Consider the following 14,725-nt stretch of genomic DNA (forward strand, 5'->3'; position numbering starts at 1 on the left):
TGTAAACTTTGAAAGCAGTTTGTCAATAACCAAGCACAAAATAACTGTCTGAGATTTTGATTGTAATTTCATTAAATCAGTAGATTGAGTTGTGAATATTTAACATTAAATAAATTTAAGTCTTCCTATCCATGAACATAGGCTATCTCTCCATTTGTTTAGATCTTTGATTTTTTTCTTCACAGTTTGTGGTCTTCATCATATTGATTTGGTACATATTTTGTCATATTTATAACTAAGTATTTTATTTTGTGGATTGTTAACGTAAATGTGTGTTTTAATTACATATTCTAGATTTGCATTACTTCTATATAGGAAAGAAATTGACTTTTTAATTTTAATCTTGCACTCTGAAACCCTTGTAACAATTGCATATTAGTTCCAGGAGGTTGGTTTTAGTAGTTTGGTTGTTTGTTTCTTTTTTCTTTCTTTTTATTGTTTAGCTTTTTGTTTTTGTCTGCTCTTTGGAATTTTCTACAAAACAATAATATCATCTACAAAGATGGTTTTATTTCTTATATTTCAATTTGCATACTCTTTATTTCCTTTTCTCATCTTGCAGCATTAGTAAGCATTTCTAGTATGATTTGAATAGGAGTGGTGAGAAGGGATATTCTTGTCTTGTTACTGATCTTAAGGGGATACAATTCCATTATTATTAAGTTTCACATTACCTGTAGGTATTTTGCAGATTTTTTTTTTTAATCAAGTTGAGGAAGTTTTCCTCTATTTGTAATTTTTAAAATACAATTTATCATGAATGAGTGTTAGATTTTGTCAAATATTTTTTCTATACCTTTTAATATGATCATATGATTATTCTTCAGCCTGTTGATGTGCTGGAGTACATGGATTCATTTTTGGAATATTGAACCAACCTTGCATACCTGGAATAAATCTCAAATCTCAACTGGTTCTGATGGATAAAACTTCTACACATTGTTGGATTCAGTGTGCTAACTTTTTAAAGGATTTCTGTATCAATATTTATAGGAGATATCAGTCTATAATTTTTATATTGTCTGTATCTCATTTTAATATTAGTTTAATGCTAATTCCATAAAATGAGTTTGGAACTATTATCTCTGCTTTTATATCCCGGAAGAGATTGTAGAGAATTGGTATCATTTCTTTAAGTGTTTGGTAGTATTCACCAGTGAAATCATCAGGACCTGGTGCTTTTGTTAATTTTTGATACCATCCCTTTTATAGATACAGGCGTATTTAGGTTGTCCATATGTAAAATAGTTTTGGCAGATTGTGTATTTAAAGAAGTATGTCAGTTATTGAAGTTGGTAACAAAGACTATTTATACTATTCCTTCCTCACTCTTTTAATGTTTATATGCATAAGTTTAAAGCACTTTGACATGACATCTAAAATATTTATGTTGTTATTTCAAACAAGAAAAATTCCTGTAATAATCTTATGGATATATCTCACATATTCTTTTCATTTAATAAGAATTTTTAAAATGCTATCTAGCAACAACCATATAGCAAATCTATTTAAAGAAGGACTTATCTCCCTGAGGTTTATAAGTATAACTTTGTCTAAAAGAATGAAACTGGTAAGACTTGAGGTAAATTATGAAGAATTTAAGAATTTTTTTTTCTTCTTCTCCTCCTCCTCCTCCTTCTCCTCCTCCTCCTCTTCCTCCTCCTCCTCCTCCTTCTTGGCAGAAACACCACCAACTTGAATTAAAAGAGAGAGATAGTAGAAAACAAAAATCAGAACTTTGGATTGCTGAATTACTATAGAAGAAAACAGGATGAAAAATCTACTTAACTACAAACACTGGTGACTTTTTTGTGAAGAAGGCAAAAATTCTCAGGGATGAACCAAAGTTGCAGAGTACAGAGCCAACAGCCATGGAGACTCATTCCTAGATATTAAAATTGAGCACTAACCAAGATTATCAAAACAAGTTCCTAATTGGATTTCAGAATTGCTATGGACTAAAGGCTCTGGTCTATTTCTAATTTTTTCTCCTATTGAATAGGAAGATTTAAAGTTTTCCATGTTCCACCTTTGAACATTAGATGTTTGGAGAGTAGTGAACTTTTTTGTTTAGTGTATGGATCTTCATGGTAAGAGCAAGTATGTAAAAGGAGTTATACTGAAGAACTACAATCAATAAACATATCTAAATCTGGTTTACATTACAAGGTTCTGAACCCAAAATCTGAGAATGCTGCCATAATTGAGAATTTGGGAGAGTATAGAAGAGAAGTGAGTATTGTTTGCATGTAAGAGGAATATAAATAATATTTTGGTTTGATGGCCGGGTTTGATGCTTTAAACATTCCCTTAGTTTCTTTGACAGTCTTCCCATCAAGGGGTAGAGTATAGTTATTATCCTTTTAATTTGTGTCAGCCTAAGTAATTTGTATTTAACCAATATAATATGGCAGGAGCGATCCTGCTTGATTTCAATGCCATGTTAGAAAAGGCAACACAGTTTCTCCCTGATATTTTCTCTTGGAATAGTTAATCCTTGGAACCCTACTGCCATGATGTGAAAAAGACAAGTGGTAGCATGAAAAGGTTGCATGTAGATGTTCTGACCATCTCAGGTACCTTACTAAGCATAGTATCAACTGCCAGACACAAAGTGATGGAGCCAGACTTTTAGTCATCCAAGCTGGTTCTGAGTGGAGCAGAGATACAGATGTCTTCAATGAGACTGTCTATGCAATATTGGTGTACAATTATACTAAAATTACTTGTTATCTAAGATTTAGACTTAGCCTAAGAATCACACTTAAGCAAGCATTATATATTTTATATGATAATCCTAAATATAATCTGTACAACAGTTAACAAAATGTTACCCCCCTGCTGGCTAGTGTTACAATTCTATAAAGCCACCTACTTTGGATGATGAAGTGTGTACTAACTTTAGTGAAATCTATCAATAGATGCCCCTAACATCACTTATTTTACTATAAAATGAGTTATTTATCAAAGAAATATTGTAAAATATAACTGGCATAGAATAAGACATTTGATAAGTGCGTAGATGGAGTTGTGGTTGTCAAAAGAATTGTGAACAAAGGAAATCCTTATTTGAGAATGTCTATTTCAGGAGAAGGAAGTAACTTCCTTTTGAGAATGAACTGGGTAGAAGAAAGTAACATGCCTCTGCTGGTTGATCACCTGGGCTAGGGCTAGACATAGACATCATCAGACTCAGAGGACCCAAAAGTCACACATAAACTTGAAGAAAAGGTACCCCAACTCAGTGTGTTCATTCCAGTTACACTGCCTCTTTTCTGTCAACTAAGTCTTGTGCCCTGATGAGTGGTCTCCTGTAGAAAGTTCACTGAAGCAGAATAAAAATTTAAGCTTGATTTCAAGATGGTACTGTCCAAAAGTAGACCATGGCAACTTGATAGCCCCACACAGGATTGTCCAAAAACACAAGAGAGAAGGGAAATTGGATATAGTGAAAAATCTCATGTCCAGAGTTTGAAGCAGTATTTCCAGTTCTCTGTCTTTCTGCAGCAAGATAATGAATCAGAGGTATGAATCTACACTGATTAGGGGAAAATGAATAAAAATTTATCTAGAGGGGCAGAGACTTCAAATGAACAAGGTTGTTGGTGAGGAGGCCACTGTCCAGAAGGTGTGAGGAAGAAGTATGTGTACAGCTCTTTGAGGAAGAGGAATCTTAATGATCAGGTGCAGAAGACACTGTTTTATGAATGCTAATGTAGCCTCTTTCCTATGACCTCTTAGTTCTTGCTTCAACAAGGATTAATAGAGTAGCAAAAATGTAGGAATAAAAGATTATGAATGTTGTATTAGTGTAGCTTACACAGTGATAACAAACAAAACCCAAATTCATAATGGCTCAAATGTAATGAAAATCTATTTTTTATGTTCGTCACTACTCAAGACACATTTTCTGGTAGGTAGGTGGCCCAGGCCTGTAAAAGACTTCCATGTTTACTGGAATTCCTGCTAACATTTTCTAGTGAATATGTAAGAGAATATGGTCAGGGCAGTCTATTTAAACAGCAACAGAAAGCTTTAGTTGCCAAGCAAATAAAGAGAATTAAAATTTGCCTACAGTCCTGCAAAATTGTTATTCAGTAGGAGTGACACTTTGGAAATTATTTCTGAAATGTTTTGAGACTTTTATTCCTTTCAAATATCCCACTAGTGACTGTAGCATTTCACAATACTTTTACACCGAGAGGCTGAGAGCCACTGGTAGAAGGGTGGTTTGTTCGTACCCCCATCTTATCTGCCTGTTATAGTTTAGATGTAAGGATTCCCCTATAAGCTCATCTGTGGGTCAGTGTAAACGTGTTTAGAGGTAAAATGACTGGGTTATGAGAACCTTGACCTAATCAGTGTGTTGATCCACTGATAAGGATTAACTGGGTGGTAGCTGTAGGCAGTTAGGGTGTGGCTGGAAGAGGTGGGGCATTGGGGGAGTGTCTTTGGGATTTATATTTTGTGCTTGTTAAGCAGAGCCCCCTACCCCGCACTTCCTGGTGCAATATTCTGAGCCACTTTCCTCCACCACACTCTTCCTCCACAATGTCCTTCCTTACCTCAGGCCCCAAGGAATGGAAATATGCCACCTCTGGACAGAGACCTCTGAAACTGAGAGCACCAAATAAACTTTTCCTCCTCTAAAATTGTTCTTGTCAGGTCCTTTTGGTTACAGCAGTGAAAATACTGACTAAAACACTGCTAGACCATGTACTTTCCAATGACAATCACTAATTTTTTAGTCTTTGATTCCAGTTTTAGAATATCTACTAGAGTGAAGCCATAATGAAATTAGGTGAATCTACACTAAAGGAATTTCTTAACCCTTTTGAAGATGTAAATGGACTCCAAGTGGCAAATCATCACACTGAGAAAGTCAGAACTAATGTTGAAAACAGAATCCTGAAGTCTCGATTTCTTGTGCTGTCAACATAAACCACAGAAGCAATCTGTTTTTCTCTCAGTTAAGATAAATCTGGTCAGGATATAGGACTTTGCTTCTGGATGCATATTTAGTTCATGTTAAGAAGCTGTTCCAGTCTCTGGATGGGGTGTATGAAGAGTAACATGGGAAACAAAGAAAATAAATAAATCTATTAGGTAGGTCATCTTTTTATAAGATGCAGAAAAAACACTTTAAACCACGTTGAATAGGAGATTGCTAAAAAAAAATAGCAAAAAGAGCTTACTATATGCATTAGGCAAATTCAATTTGCACATAAATTAGAAACTTGAGTAGCAACAACTTGAAGAGTGGTAAGAAAAGCTACTGTATCAGCAGGTTTACAATCTAGTCAGTTTGGTATCTTGACTGAGTTATAAATAATGAAACCTCAATCTGTTCTTCAAATATATTTTATGAATAGTTTAGAATTTTTAGAGCACGCGTCATAGGTTCAGAAATAAAGTCTAATTAACTAAAGGGGAATGTTGTAGCATAAAAGCACTCTGACTCCATAAAAATTTCTTGTGTGTGCTGATTAAAATGGGTCATGCTCACACCTAGAAAATATTGCTAATTTTCAGTTTCAGGTTAAAGGTTTGCTGTGAACTACGTATGCCATTTGGAAAAAGGCTTTTCTTTTATGGCTTTTATATGACATGATCGATATCTTCTTAGTCTTTGTTTATTTGTCAGAAGTACACACAGATGAGTCTTATATTTTTTCAAAAAAATGGATTCCAATTTCTTCTCTGATGTCATTTTTAAAAAACTCCATATAAAGTGAGATTTAAAATCCCTCTGGTTTATAAATTAAGTAGTTTTTCTTTATTTTTTTAAATCTATTAAGAATACATACATACATGCCTAAACTTAAACTATAACATTTAGAATTTTTCTAGAGAGAGTGGTATGGAGATCACCACAGCAAAGCATCAGGGCTTGCTATGGCCCTAAAGGAGTTACTACTAAAGGAGTATGAGTCAAGTTTTATTTTTCAGTGTAGAATTTTCCATTGAGGAAAGTGTGATTCCCTATGCTGAAGAAAATGCTAGAAGAAAATTGCAATAATTTATGCTGATGAGGTATTGAGAATCCTTATATGGTAGCTTTTGCCAACTATTCACCAAAAACTGTCTCCACTTCTTCCTGGACACTCAGTCAGACTACATTTCCCAGTGTGTCTTGCATTTAGGTGTGGAATGTGTCTCCATTTTAACCAATAGACTGTGATTGGCATCTTGAGGGGAGGAGATACCACTCTCCATAAAACCTCTTGTATGGTGTCCTCATTGCTCTTTCCCTTTTTGCCTACAGATGATAATTACACTCCAGGAAATTGAGGAGACACAAGATAGAAAGCTTATTAAATGAATCACCATGTGGAGGGTAACTCCTGTTGACAAAGAAAATGTGTGCTTTGGGCTTTTAGTAAGTGAGAAATAAATTTTTAGTATATTTGAATGTCTTCCTCTGCTCTGTGTGTGTAGGGGGAGAGATTATAAGATACAGATTGGTGTATTTTAATAGACCTAGTTATAATAAATTTTGTTTATCTGAATTTATTGTGAGATAGCAAGTAAAAATAGGGAGAAACAACAAGCAAACACTCAAAACCTTGTAAGTTGGTTTGTATCAAGAGCTTGCTTATAAGAAATTCTTGAGGTTTCACTGGGCCTTCCTTTCTTAAAGCTTAATAAGAATAAATTGTCACTTTGGTCAGTTAGATGATAAAATTTGAAGTACCAAAAGATTTTGAAGTGCCCTGAAATGCAGTGTGTCTTAATAGGGATGCTATTTAGATTTCTCAGTTCCTACATTCCTATTTTAATTTTTAGGATTTCTAGATTTTGAAAACTTTGGTTCTGTCACATGATGATGGATAAGGTAAAGACCTATTCCAAAAGTAACAAGGAAAACAGTTTCTCTTTTGCAGTAAACTCTTACACATCTTCATTTGTATGCAGTGTTTTTGTTTTCATGTATTTTTTTTGTTGCTGTCACTGATATGCTAATGATATGCTATTGCTATCTGGAATGCATTCAGCTACACACCACTGATTTCATTTTTGTGCAGAGAAGCAAAAACCTGAGACTTTAGCAATGATTACAATCTTCTGCTCAGTGAAGAAAGGCCTGGAGGCACAGATTTAGATACATATATACAAATTAAAAAAAGAAAAAAAGGATGGATGGTGATAATCTTATTACCTTGAGTTTTCCATCTCTTTTGAGTCTTCATGGTACAGACTGAATATTCTGTAAGTTGGTAACCAAATTTTATTTTTGATTTACAACTAACCCAGGAACTAAAAGGGGCAAATTGCTAATAATAAAAACACACCAGAAACTGAAATTTCAAAGCCATTTTTAAAAATTAGTGTGTTATTAACCAAAATGGAAATTAATCTGTGTTTTTCTTAATACTTGCTAAAGAATTAAGATGCATGACCATATGATGAAAGTATATGTATGTACATGTGTTACATGTGTTGGTGTGTATATATTACTTATTATTTAATATTTTATATTTGTAAACAGTTCTCTAAGAAAATTCCATATTTTGGAGGAATAAAACATTATAGGTATCTGTGCATTTCAAAATTTATTCCAGAAGAAATATAAGGAAATGCTTTTTTGTCAATTTGAGAAATTCTTGTCATTTAATGAGGGTCAACAACATGGCCAAAAGACATTGTACTAGCTAGTGGACAAATAAGTGTGAATTAGACATACTCCATGATTTCACTAGATAGAGAAGGCTGCTTGAACAAGTTAGAAGTGAATGTTAATGTACTTTATACCTTACTGGGGATAAGTTATCTCTTTCCTGAGATTTTGCTGACATATTTGCTAAACTAACCAAAATTTCCTTCTATTGAGAAGGTGCATAAATAAGGCCTTGGATCAAAGAAACTTGGATTCGGGCTGGGGATGTGGCTCAAGCGGTAGCCCGCTCACCTGGCATGCGTGCGGTCCGGGTTCGATCCTCAGCACCACATACAAAGATGTTGTGTCCACTGAAAACTAAAAAAAAAAAAAAAATATTAAAAAATTCTCTCTCTCTCTTCTCTCTCTCTTTAAAAAAAAAAAAGAAACTTGGATTCAAAGATCTGGTTTCAATACACACCTCAATGGTATTGAACAAGCTCTATTTAGGCAAATTACCTTACCTTATTCTTCCTCAGTTTCCTCACTGTCCAGTGGAGGAAGTTAATCTTCATAGGGATTAAGAGAGATTGACTCAAGATCATCAAACCCCAAAGTGGCAGAGATTGATGGGGATTTTGATTCAAATGTGTATGATTTCACTACCCCTCACAACTTTCCTGAAAACTTAAGTTACTACGTAATAAAAAAGGTTAACAGGAGTGAAAGTACTCACACAATCTCATAAAAAAACATAAATACTAATGAATCATCCAAGTCCAGCGCAAAATGGTCTCATCTTTAAACTTAGATTCTTTAAATGTCAGTTTCCACTTCAAGAACCATCGCTGGGTAGGTTCCCAGACAAACAGAGCTGAAGAACTAGAATTGCTTTGAAAGTATATGCACTTCACAACCTGTACTACCTGTGGAATGCTCCTGTGTAGAGCATCCCTCTAATCTTTTGACATGACATGTACCCTGCTGTAGGTAGTCTGAGCTGCGATTCACAGTTGCTATTTGTACTTATGTCTGGCTGAATGGTAACTGGGAAATAAAAATCCAAACTATCTACAGTGTACATGTGTGTGGTTGTGTGATTCTCAGTATAGAAGGTGGGTAGCAATGGGTTGAGGATCATGACTGGCTGTGGATTTACCTGGGGAGAAATAGGTTTTTAAGGATGATGAGCAAGCAATTTTATCCATGTGATCAATTTTATTTTATTTTATTTCTCTTCTTATTCTTCCATTGTCCCTGAATTAAAATATTTTCCTTTCTAATGGATAATTCTCCTGCCATTTTATTTTGGACTGATAAAAATCCACTTGCTTCCTTTATGAGAGAAAAACATTCTGTATTTAATGAAGAGAGCAAATTATTGCTTAAGAAGAGGTTTTCTGGTTGAGAAGGGAAGCTAACAGTCAAATAATTCAGCATGGTAGTAACTGAATGGAGCATGCTTTAGTTCCTTTCCAGATATTGTAGTCTTACTTAAAGTCCTTCTGAATATTTAATAGGAAAACAAGTTTACTGCTTACTCCCTAAATTCATTGAAATTCAGAAACACAAAGATAAGAGTTTGAAACAATTGTCTAAAAGGGATTATTAGGTCTTTTCTTAAAGATGTTTTGGACTCCTTAAACCACAAAAGTAACTCTTATACTTCACAAGGCAGCTTCTCACTAGTTACTTACTTCAAATTAGAGATTTTAAAAAATTCTTTGTAAAATTGGACAGGTGCAGGTTGAGACAAGTGGCATTTAGCAATTTGACTGTAGAGCACATTTTCCAAGTCTAAAAATGATGGCAAATGTTACACATGATGCTGTAGAACAGTGCTGTCCAACTCAGCTTCCTGCAATGAAGCAAATATTCTGTATCCACACAGTCTAATATGGTAGACACCAGCCACATACAGAGCACTTGAAATGTGGCTAGTGTGACTCTAATTAAATTGAAATTGAAATTGAAACATGCAGCTAGTGGTATAGTGCAGCATTAGAGCCATTCCTGATGTTATTTTGTCTTTTCTCTTTAGTGATTTAAAGAGATGAGATCAAAGTAATTGGGCTTTAAACTCTAGGAGATTATGGCAGCAGTCGTTTCTCCTTAGCTAGCAGCACTTACTTGGCAGATTTCCTTTCAGATTGAGACTTCTTAATAATTCCAAAGTAGAAAAAGAAAGTGTTCTTTGTTTAAATATGGCCATTTAAGAAAATTGTTGCTACCATTTCCTCACTAATTTAAATGCTTTAACCTATCATTCATTTCTTTTCAGGGATAAATTTGTTTTCAGATTTCTATCCAATGATGAGGAGTCATGCCTCACAAGTCTGACAGGTTTCACATGAGAGCATGTTGACATATTTATTGGCTACCAATGGGTATAATAAAAATGGGCAAAATGAACAAAGGATAAGGTAGTTCATGCAGCATGCAGTCCCATTATTTTGCAATATAAAAAAACCCTCATCTTATTGCAGATCAAAAAGCATTTCACAAATTCCCCAAACAAACATAAATAAGAGAAGAAACATAAAACTACATAACTCCATGAAATAATGGTCAGCATTAGTAGGAAACGTAATGGTGCAGCATTAAGTTATTAGGTTGAACAGAATCAGTGCATGAAGAAGTCAAAAGTTATAAGAAACTGATCAACTGCCTCCATTTATAATTCTTTTTTTTTTTTTTGGCTTGGGGGGGCAGTTGTGGGCCATTTATAATTCTTTCTTATCCCTATACCAAGAGACCTGTCTAGCCGAAATGCAGGAAACTGTACATGTCCTGGATGTGGCAGAGACACCAAAAGCTGTGAGAAATGTGCCAGTCCCACTGCTGTGAGGAAATTCCTAACCTCAAAGGAAGCTTGGACTTAATCACTGCTGACAACGTGAGGCAAACAGACGCAGAAAATCAAGGGAAACAAGAGGAGGAATCCATACACAGGCGTGAATCTATATCCAGTGAAGAATTAAACAAAAACAACACACATTTGTGCATATGTGTTCTCAGGAATATGAAATAAAAACCAGGATGTACTCACAAAAATAGTTTCTTAGACTTCCCCTAAGTGGCAATTAAATCTAACATTATAATCAAAGGACTAGAGGGGACCACTTCTTTTTATGTTTTGAAGATCATTGGTTAATTTCCCTCCAATAAGTCTTTTTTGAAGTCCCTTTTCAGGATACTTGGGATTAAATCACAAATAACTGGAATTAGTGAGAACATGCTGTTTGAGATACAAAGTGAAAAGGAACATCTAATAGTTCAGTTTATAAGCTGTTTTTTTTTTGCATAAGTTTTTTCTAGATTAAAAACTCATTACTTTCATTGACATAATGACATGCACATATCAAAACATGTATATGGCTGTTGGAGGTAGCATTTTAATCTGGGAACCAATTTTACCTTTTATTCTCATTTGTTTTCTTGTAATTTATTTTTTTTCCCATTTTTATTGGTGCATTAGAGTTGTACATAATGGTGGAATTTGTTGTTACATATTTGTACACACACACACACACACACACACTATGACAATATGATTTAGCCAATATCATTCCCCAGTAGTTCCTTCTGTTTTTCTGTAATTTTTATTTGATAGTTTGCCTTGATGAAAACTATTTTGAGTGTCTCCTGCTCTTGAATTTTATTGAGCTTTTATCAATAAAAAAGTGCAAATAATTGATCAGAAGCACAATTACTTTATGAAGTAACCTTATTTCTGCTACAAAATACAGAATTATTGTTTATTTTATTGTGATAAAATATATAGCAAAGTTTATCATACTAATGATTGTTAAGTGTACAGTTCAGTACTGTTGAGTAGGTTCACATTGTGCAACAGATCTCTAGAATTTTTTTTCACTTTGAAAAGCTGAAATTCTATGTCCATTAAACACTGCTTCTCCATCTCCTCTCCCTCAGCACTCTGCAACCACCATTCTACTTCATGTGTCTATAATTTTGACTACTTTTGATACTTATTGTAAGTGAAATCATGCAGTATTTGTCCTGTGACTGGTTTATTTTACTTAACATATGTCTTCAAGCTTCCTCCATGTTGTTCAAAGCATATGACATGATTTCCTTTTTCTTAAGGTTGCATAATATTCCATTGTATGTACACACCATGTTATCCATTCATTTGTTGATGGACATTTGGTTTACTTTTGCATTTTGACCATTGGAATAATGTTGCAATGTGCATTATTTTAAATATATATTTATATATGTATATATTTGTATGTATACATACCTTTATTGAGTTTCTACTACATGCTATAAAAAATAGATTAAGTACCTGCCTTTAACACAGCTTGTTGAGATGTGAACACAGAAACAAAAAACAACCCAGAAAACAAATTGTCTTAATAGAACAATTTCAAATTCTTAGTTCCATGACAGAAATAAAGTAGAGAGGTAGGATTGAGGGACATTGAAGGAGCAGGGGGTAATGGTTTGGGTGGATAGAAACAGTCTTGCTGATAAGAGAGTATACAAGAGGAGATGGGAAGAATCAAAACAAATGCCATGATAATGTAAGGATAAGAATGCAGATCTCTAGGCATCAATGACTTTGAACACCTTCAACACAAATGAGTTCAGTGTCTCTGGGTTTAGCAAGGAAAAAGAGAGAAGGGGTCAAGATCAGATAAGTAAGGGTCAATTTATGCTGGACTATATGGAGAGCAGTTTGAATTTTAGCTTAAGTACAATCAGAAGCTACTGCAAGAGGATTTTAAGCCTTTCTGCAGAAATAAAATGACGTGAGGTGTATGTTCAAGAGATAATTTTGACTGTTGGACCGAGAATGAATGCAGGGATTACAAACAGAAGTAGTGAGTCTGGAATGGGATACAGGTGAAAGCTGATGGAGATCAGGATTCTACTTGGGACCATACATCTTGCAAGGTAGCAGGTCACCCAATTAATCCGCATTAAGATCAACAAAGGGAGAAAGCAAGCAGCGTATGTGACTTATTAGGCACACCAGTGCCTTACTAAATGAACTTCATGACTTCCCTTGGAGTTGAACTATGGATACTCCATCCTGAAGGTGATTTACAAATAATTGTCAAATTCATTTTTACAGAAAGATGAGAGAAGGAAAACTCATTTAAAACAGACAGACTAAAAGACTTACTTTGTGTGCACAGGGATTATATTTTTCACCTAAAATGACTGGAAGAAGAAACTTTACAGGAATTTGATTTAATTGAAGCTATTGTTAGGCACTGCAAATATGTTTGGTTCATGCCAGTTTCCAGAAATTTATAAATGGGTTCAGAATGTTGTTCAGGCACCAGAAAATAAACCTCCAAGCTATTTACTACCTCCATGATATATAAAGTTTGCAGTTTTGATTTTGTGTGATTATGTTCAGCAATGGTGACCTTTAGAGGCAACAATATTGAAGTGTAATGAGGAGATGTTTGATCACTGGTATACAATGAAGAGTTGGTGCTACTTCCCCCATTTCTTCCTGGAATTCGTGAAATTCAACTGACAGGCTTTAACCTTTAGACTGCTGAAGTTATAAAATGTATAGGGATTTAGGCTGTTTATACAACACGTTAGATATATGAAATTTTTAGACACTGTAGCTTCCTTTATCATCTGGTAGAATGATTTTGTATATTTAATAATATCAGTCACTGGTAACCATGAGAGGCTGCACTCGGCTATATCACAAAGTATATGAAGTCTAGGTTGATGAAAGTAGGAGCGGGGGCCATTGAGTAAAATAAATAGAAAGCAGGCATTCTCTCCAGACCAAGCATTTTCAGGATAGATGGATAAAGCTCCTCTACCTGTGTTTCTTTCCTATCCAGGTTAGCTTTGAGGCTGCAGGTCCTGCTTGCTAAAAATTTCACTGAACTCAAGAATATTTCAAAAAGAAAAGGGTTAGGTGCTAATGCATTAGAGTTTGTTATTGCCAGGCATAATCTCCCTGATGTAATTGATGATGGGAACGCTGGAGAGAGAGAAAGGAAAACAATGAGAACAGAAGCTCAGGGTCTGTGGCCCCAATATTGTTTGAATGATTCATACCAGTGAATCAGGATTCCCCCACCCTGCAATCCTAATTATTGTTTAGAAGTAATTTTACTATATCACTCATTTCTTGGCTAATGACAAAGGCAATTGACAGCACAATCAGCCACTCCTGTGTACTATAGGATTTGGCTTCTCTAGTTGGAAGTTTATAGAGTATAGGACAAGTATGCCCCATTTCCAAACAAGCTCATGACTGGAAGCATTGTATTAGTGGTAGAAGCAATTTGAAAGGGGAAATAACTTTTCTTAGATGCTAGTTTAACAACATACATAAAAATAAATGATTTAAGAATTAAACATGAAGTTGATTTCTGGGTATTCATGAATATAAGAATTTCCACCAAAATGGAATACTCATGCCTTTTGCCTGGTTAATGATACCATGCAATAAACACATATATTAAGTGCAGTTAAACTGGAAGATTTTTTTTCCTTTGGTACTGGGGATTGAACTAAGAGACATTCAACCACTGAGTCACCTCCCCAGCCCTATTTTGCATTTTATTTAGAAACAGGGTCTCACTGAGTTGCTTAGTGCCTTGCTTTTGCTGAGGCTGGTTTTGAACTCATGATCCTCCTATCTCAGTCTCCCGAGTCACTGGGATTACAGGAGTAGACCATTGCACCCAGCTTATTATTATTATTTTCTTGTACCCCCAGGGACTCCTTGCCTTCATTAGCTTCATAGCTTTCTTTAAATAAGACATTGAAAGATGAGATCTTAAAAATATCAGTTCATGCTTTTTAATATGCAGTTAATTGTGAAATATCCACAAATGCAGGACAGTTCTGCAAAAGCAACCAGATTTAAATTGGTTTTTAAATATAAAGATTAGAGGAGAAATTTACTGAAGATGAAATATATTTTAAGTGATCACAAGTCATGAAGTCCTAGCTACTTAGGTAATTACATGAAATAGAAGGAAATGCAAAATATGTGGTACACAGTGTGAACAGGGGAAGACCCAGGCTTCTGAGTGGTGTGGTGCTGTTAAGACCTGGTATAAGGTGTGGCACTGAGAGAGGATTTACTGAGGTAAGGGCAGGAAGTAAGCCACT

General features: G+C 34.8%; 1 protein-coding gene across 1 annotated transcript in view; it reads left to right on the top strand.

The window, feature by feature from the left end:
• The window catches only part of Gpd2 (glycerol-3-phosphate dehydrogenase 2), a 194,802-nt gene extending 192,965 nt beyond the window's left edge, over positions 1-1,837 (top strand). Inside the window, exon 18 of the mRNA XM_048812289.1 lies at positions 1,683-1,837. Coding sequence (XP_048668246.1) covers positions 1,683-1,704 — 22 coding nt within the window. The 3' untranslated portion in view covers positions 1,705-1,837. The remainder of the gene's footprint in view (positions 1-1,682) is intronic.
• The last annotated feature ends 12,888 nt before the right edge of the window (positions 1,838-14,725 follow it).

Source organism: Marmota marmota, unplaced genomic scaffold (assembly GCF_001458135.2).
Source record: "Marmota marmota marmota unplaced genomic scaffold, marMar, whole genome shotgun sequence".
NCBI lineage: Eukaryota > Metazoa > Chordata > Mammalia > Rodentia > Sciuridae > Marmota > Marmota marmota.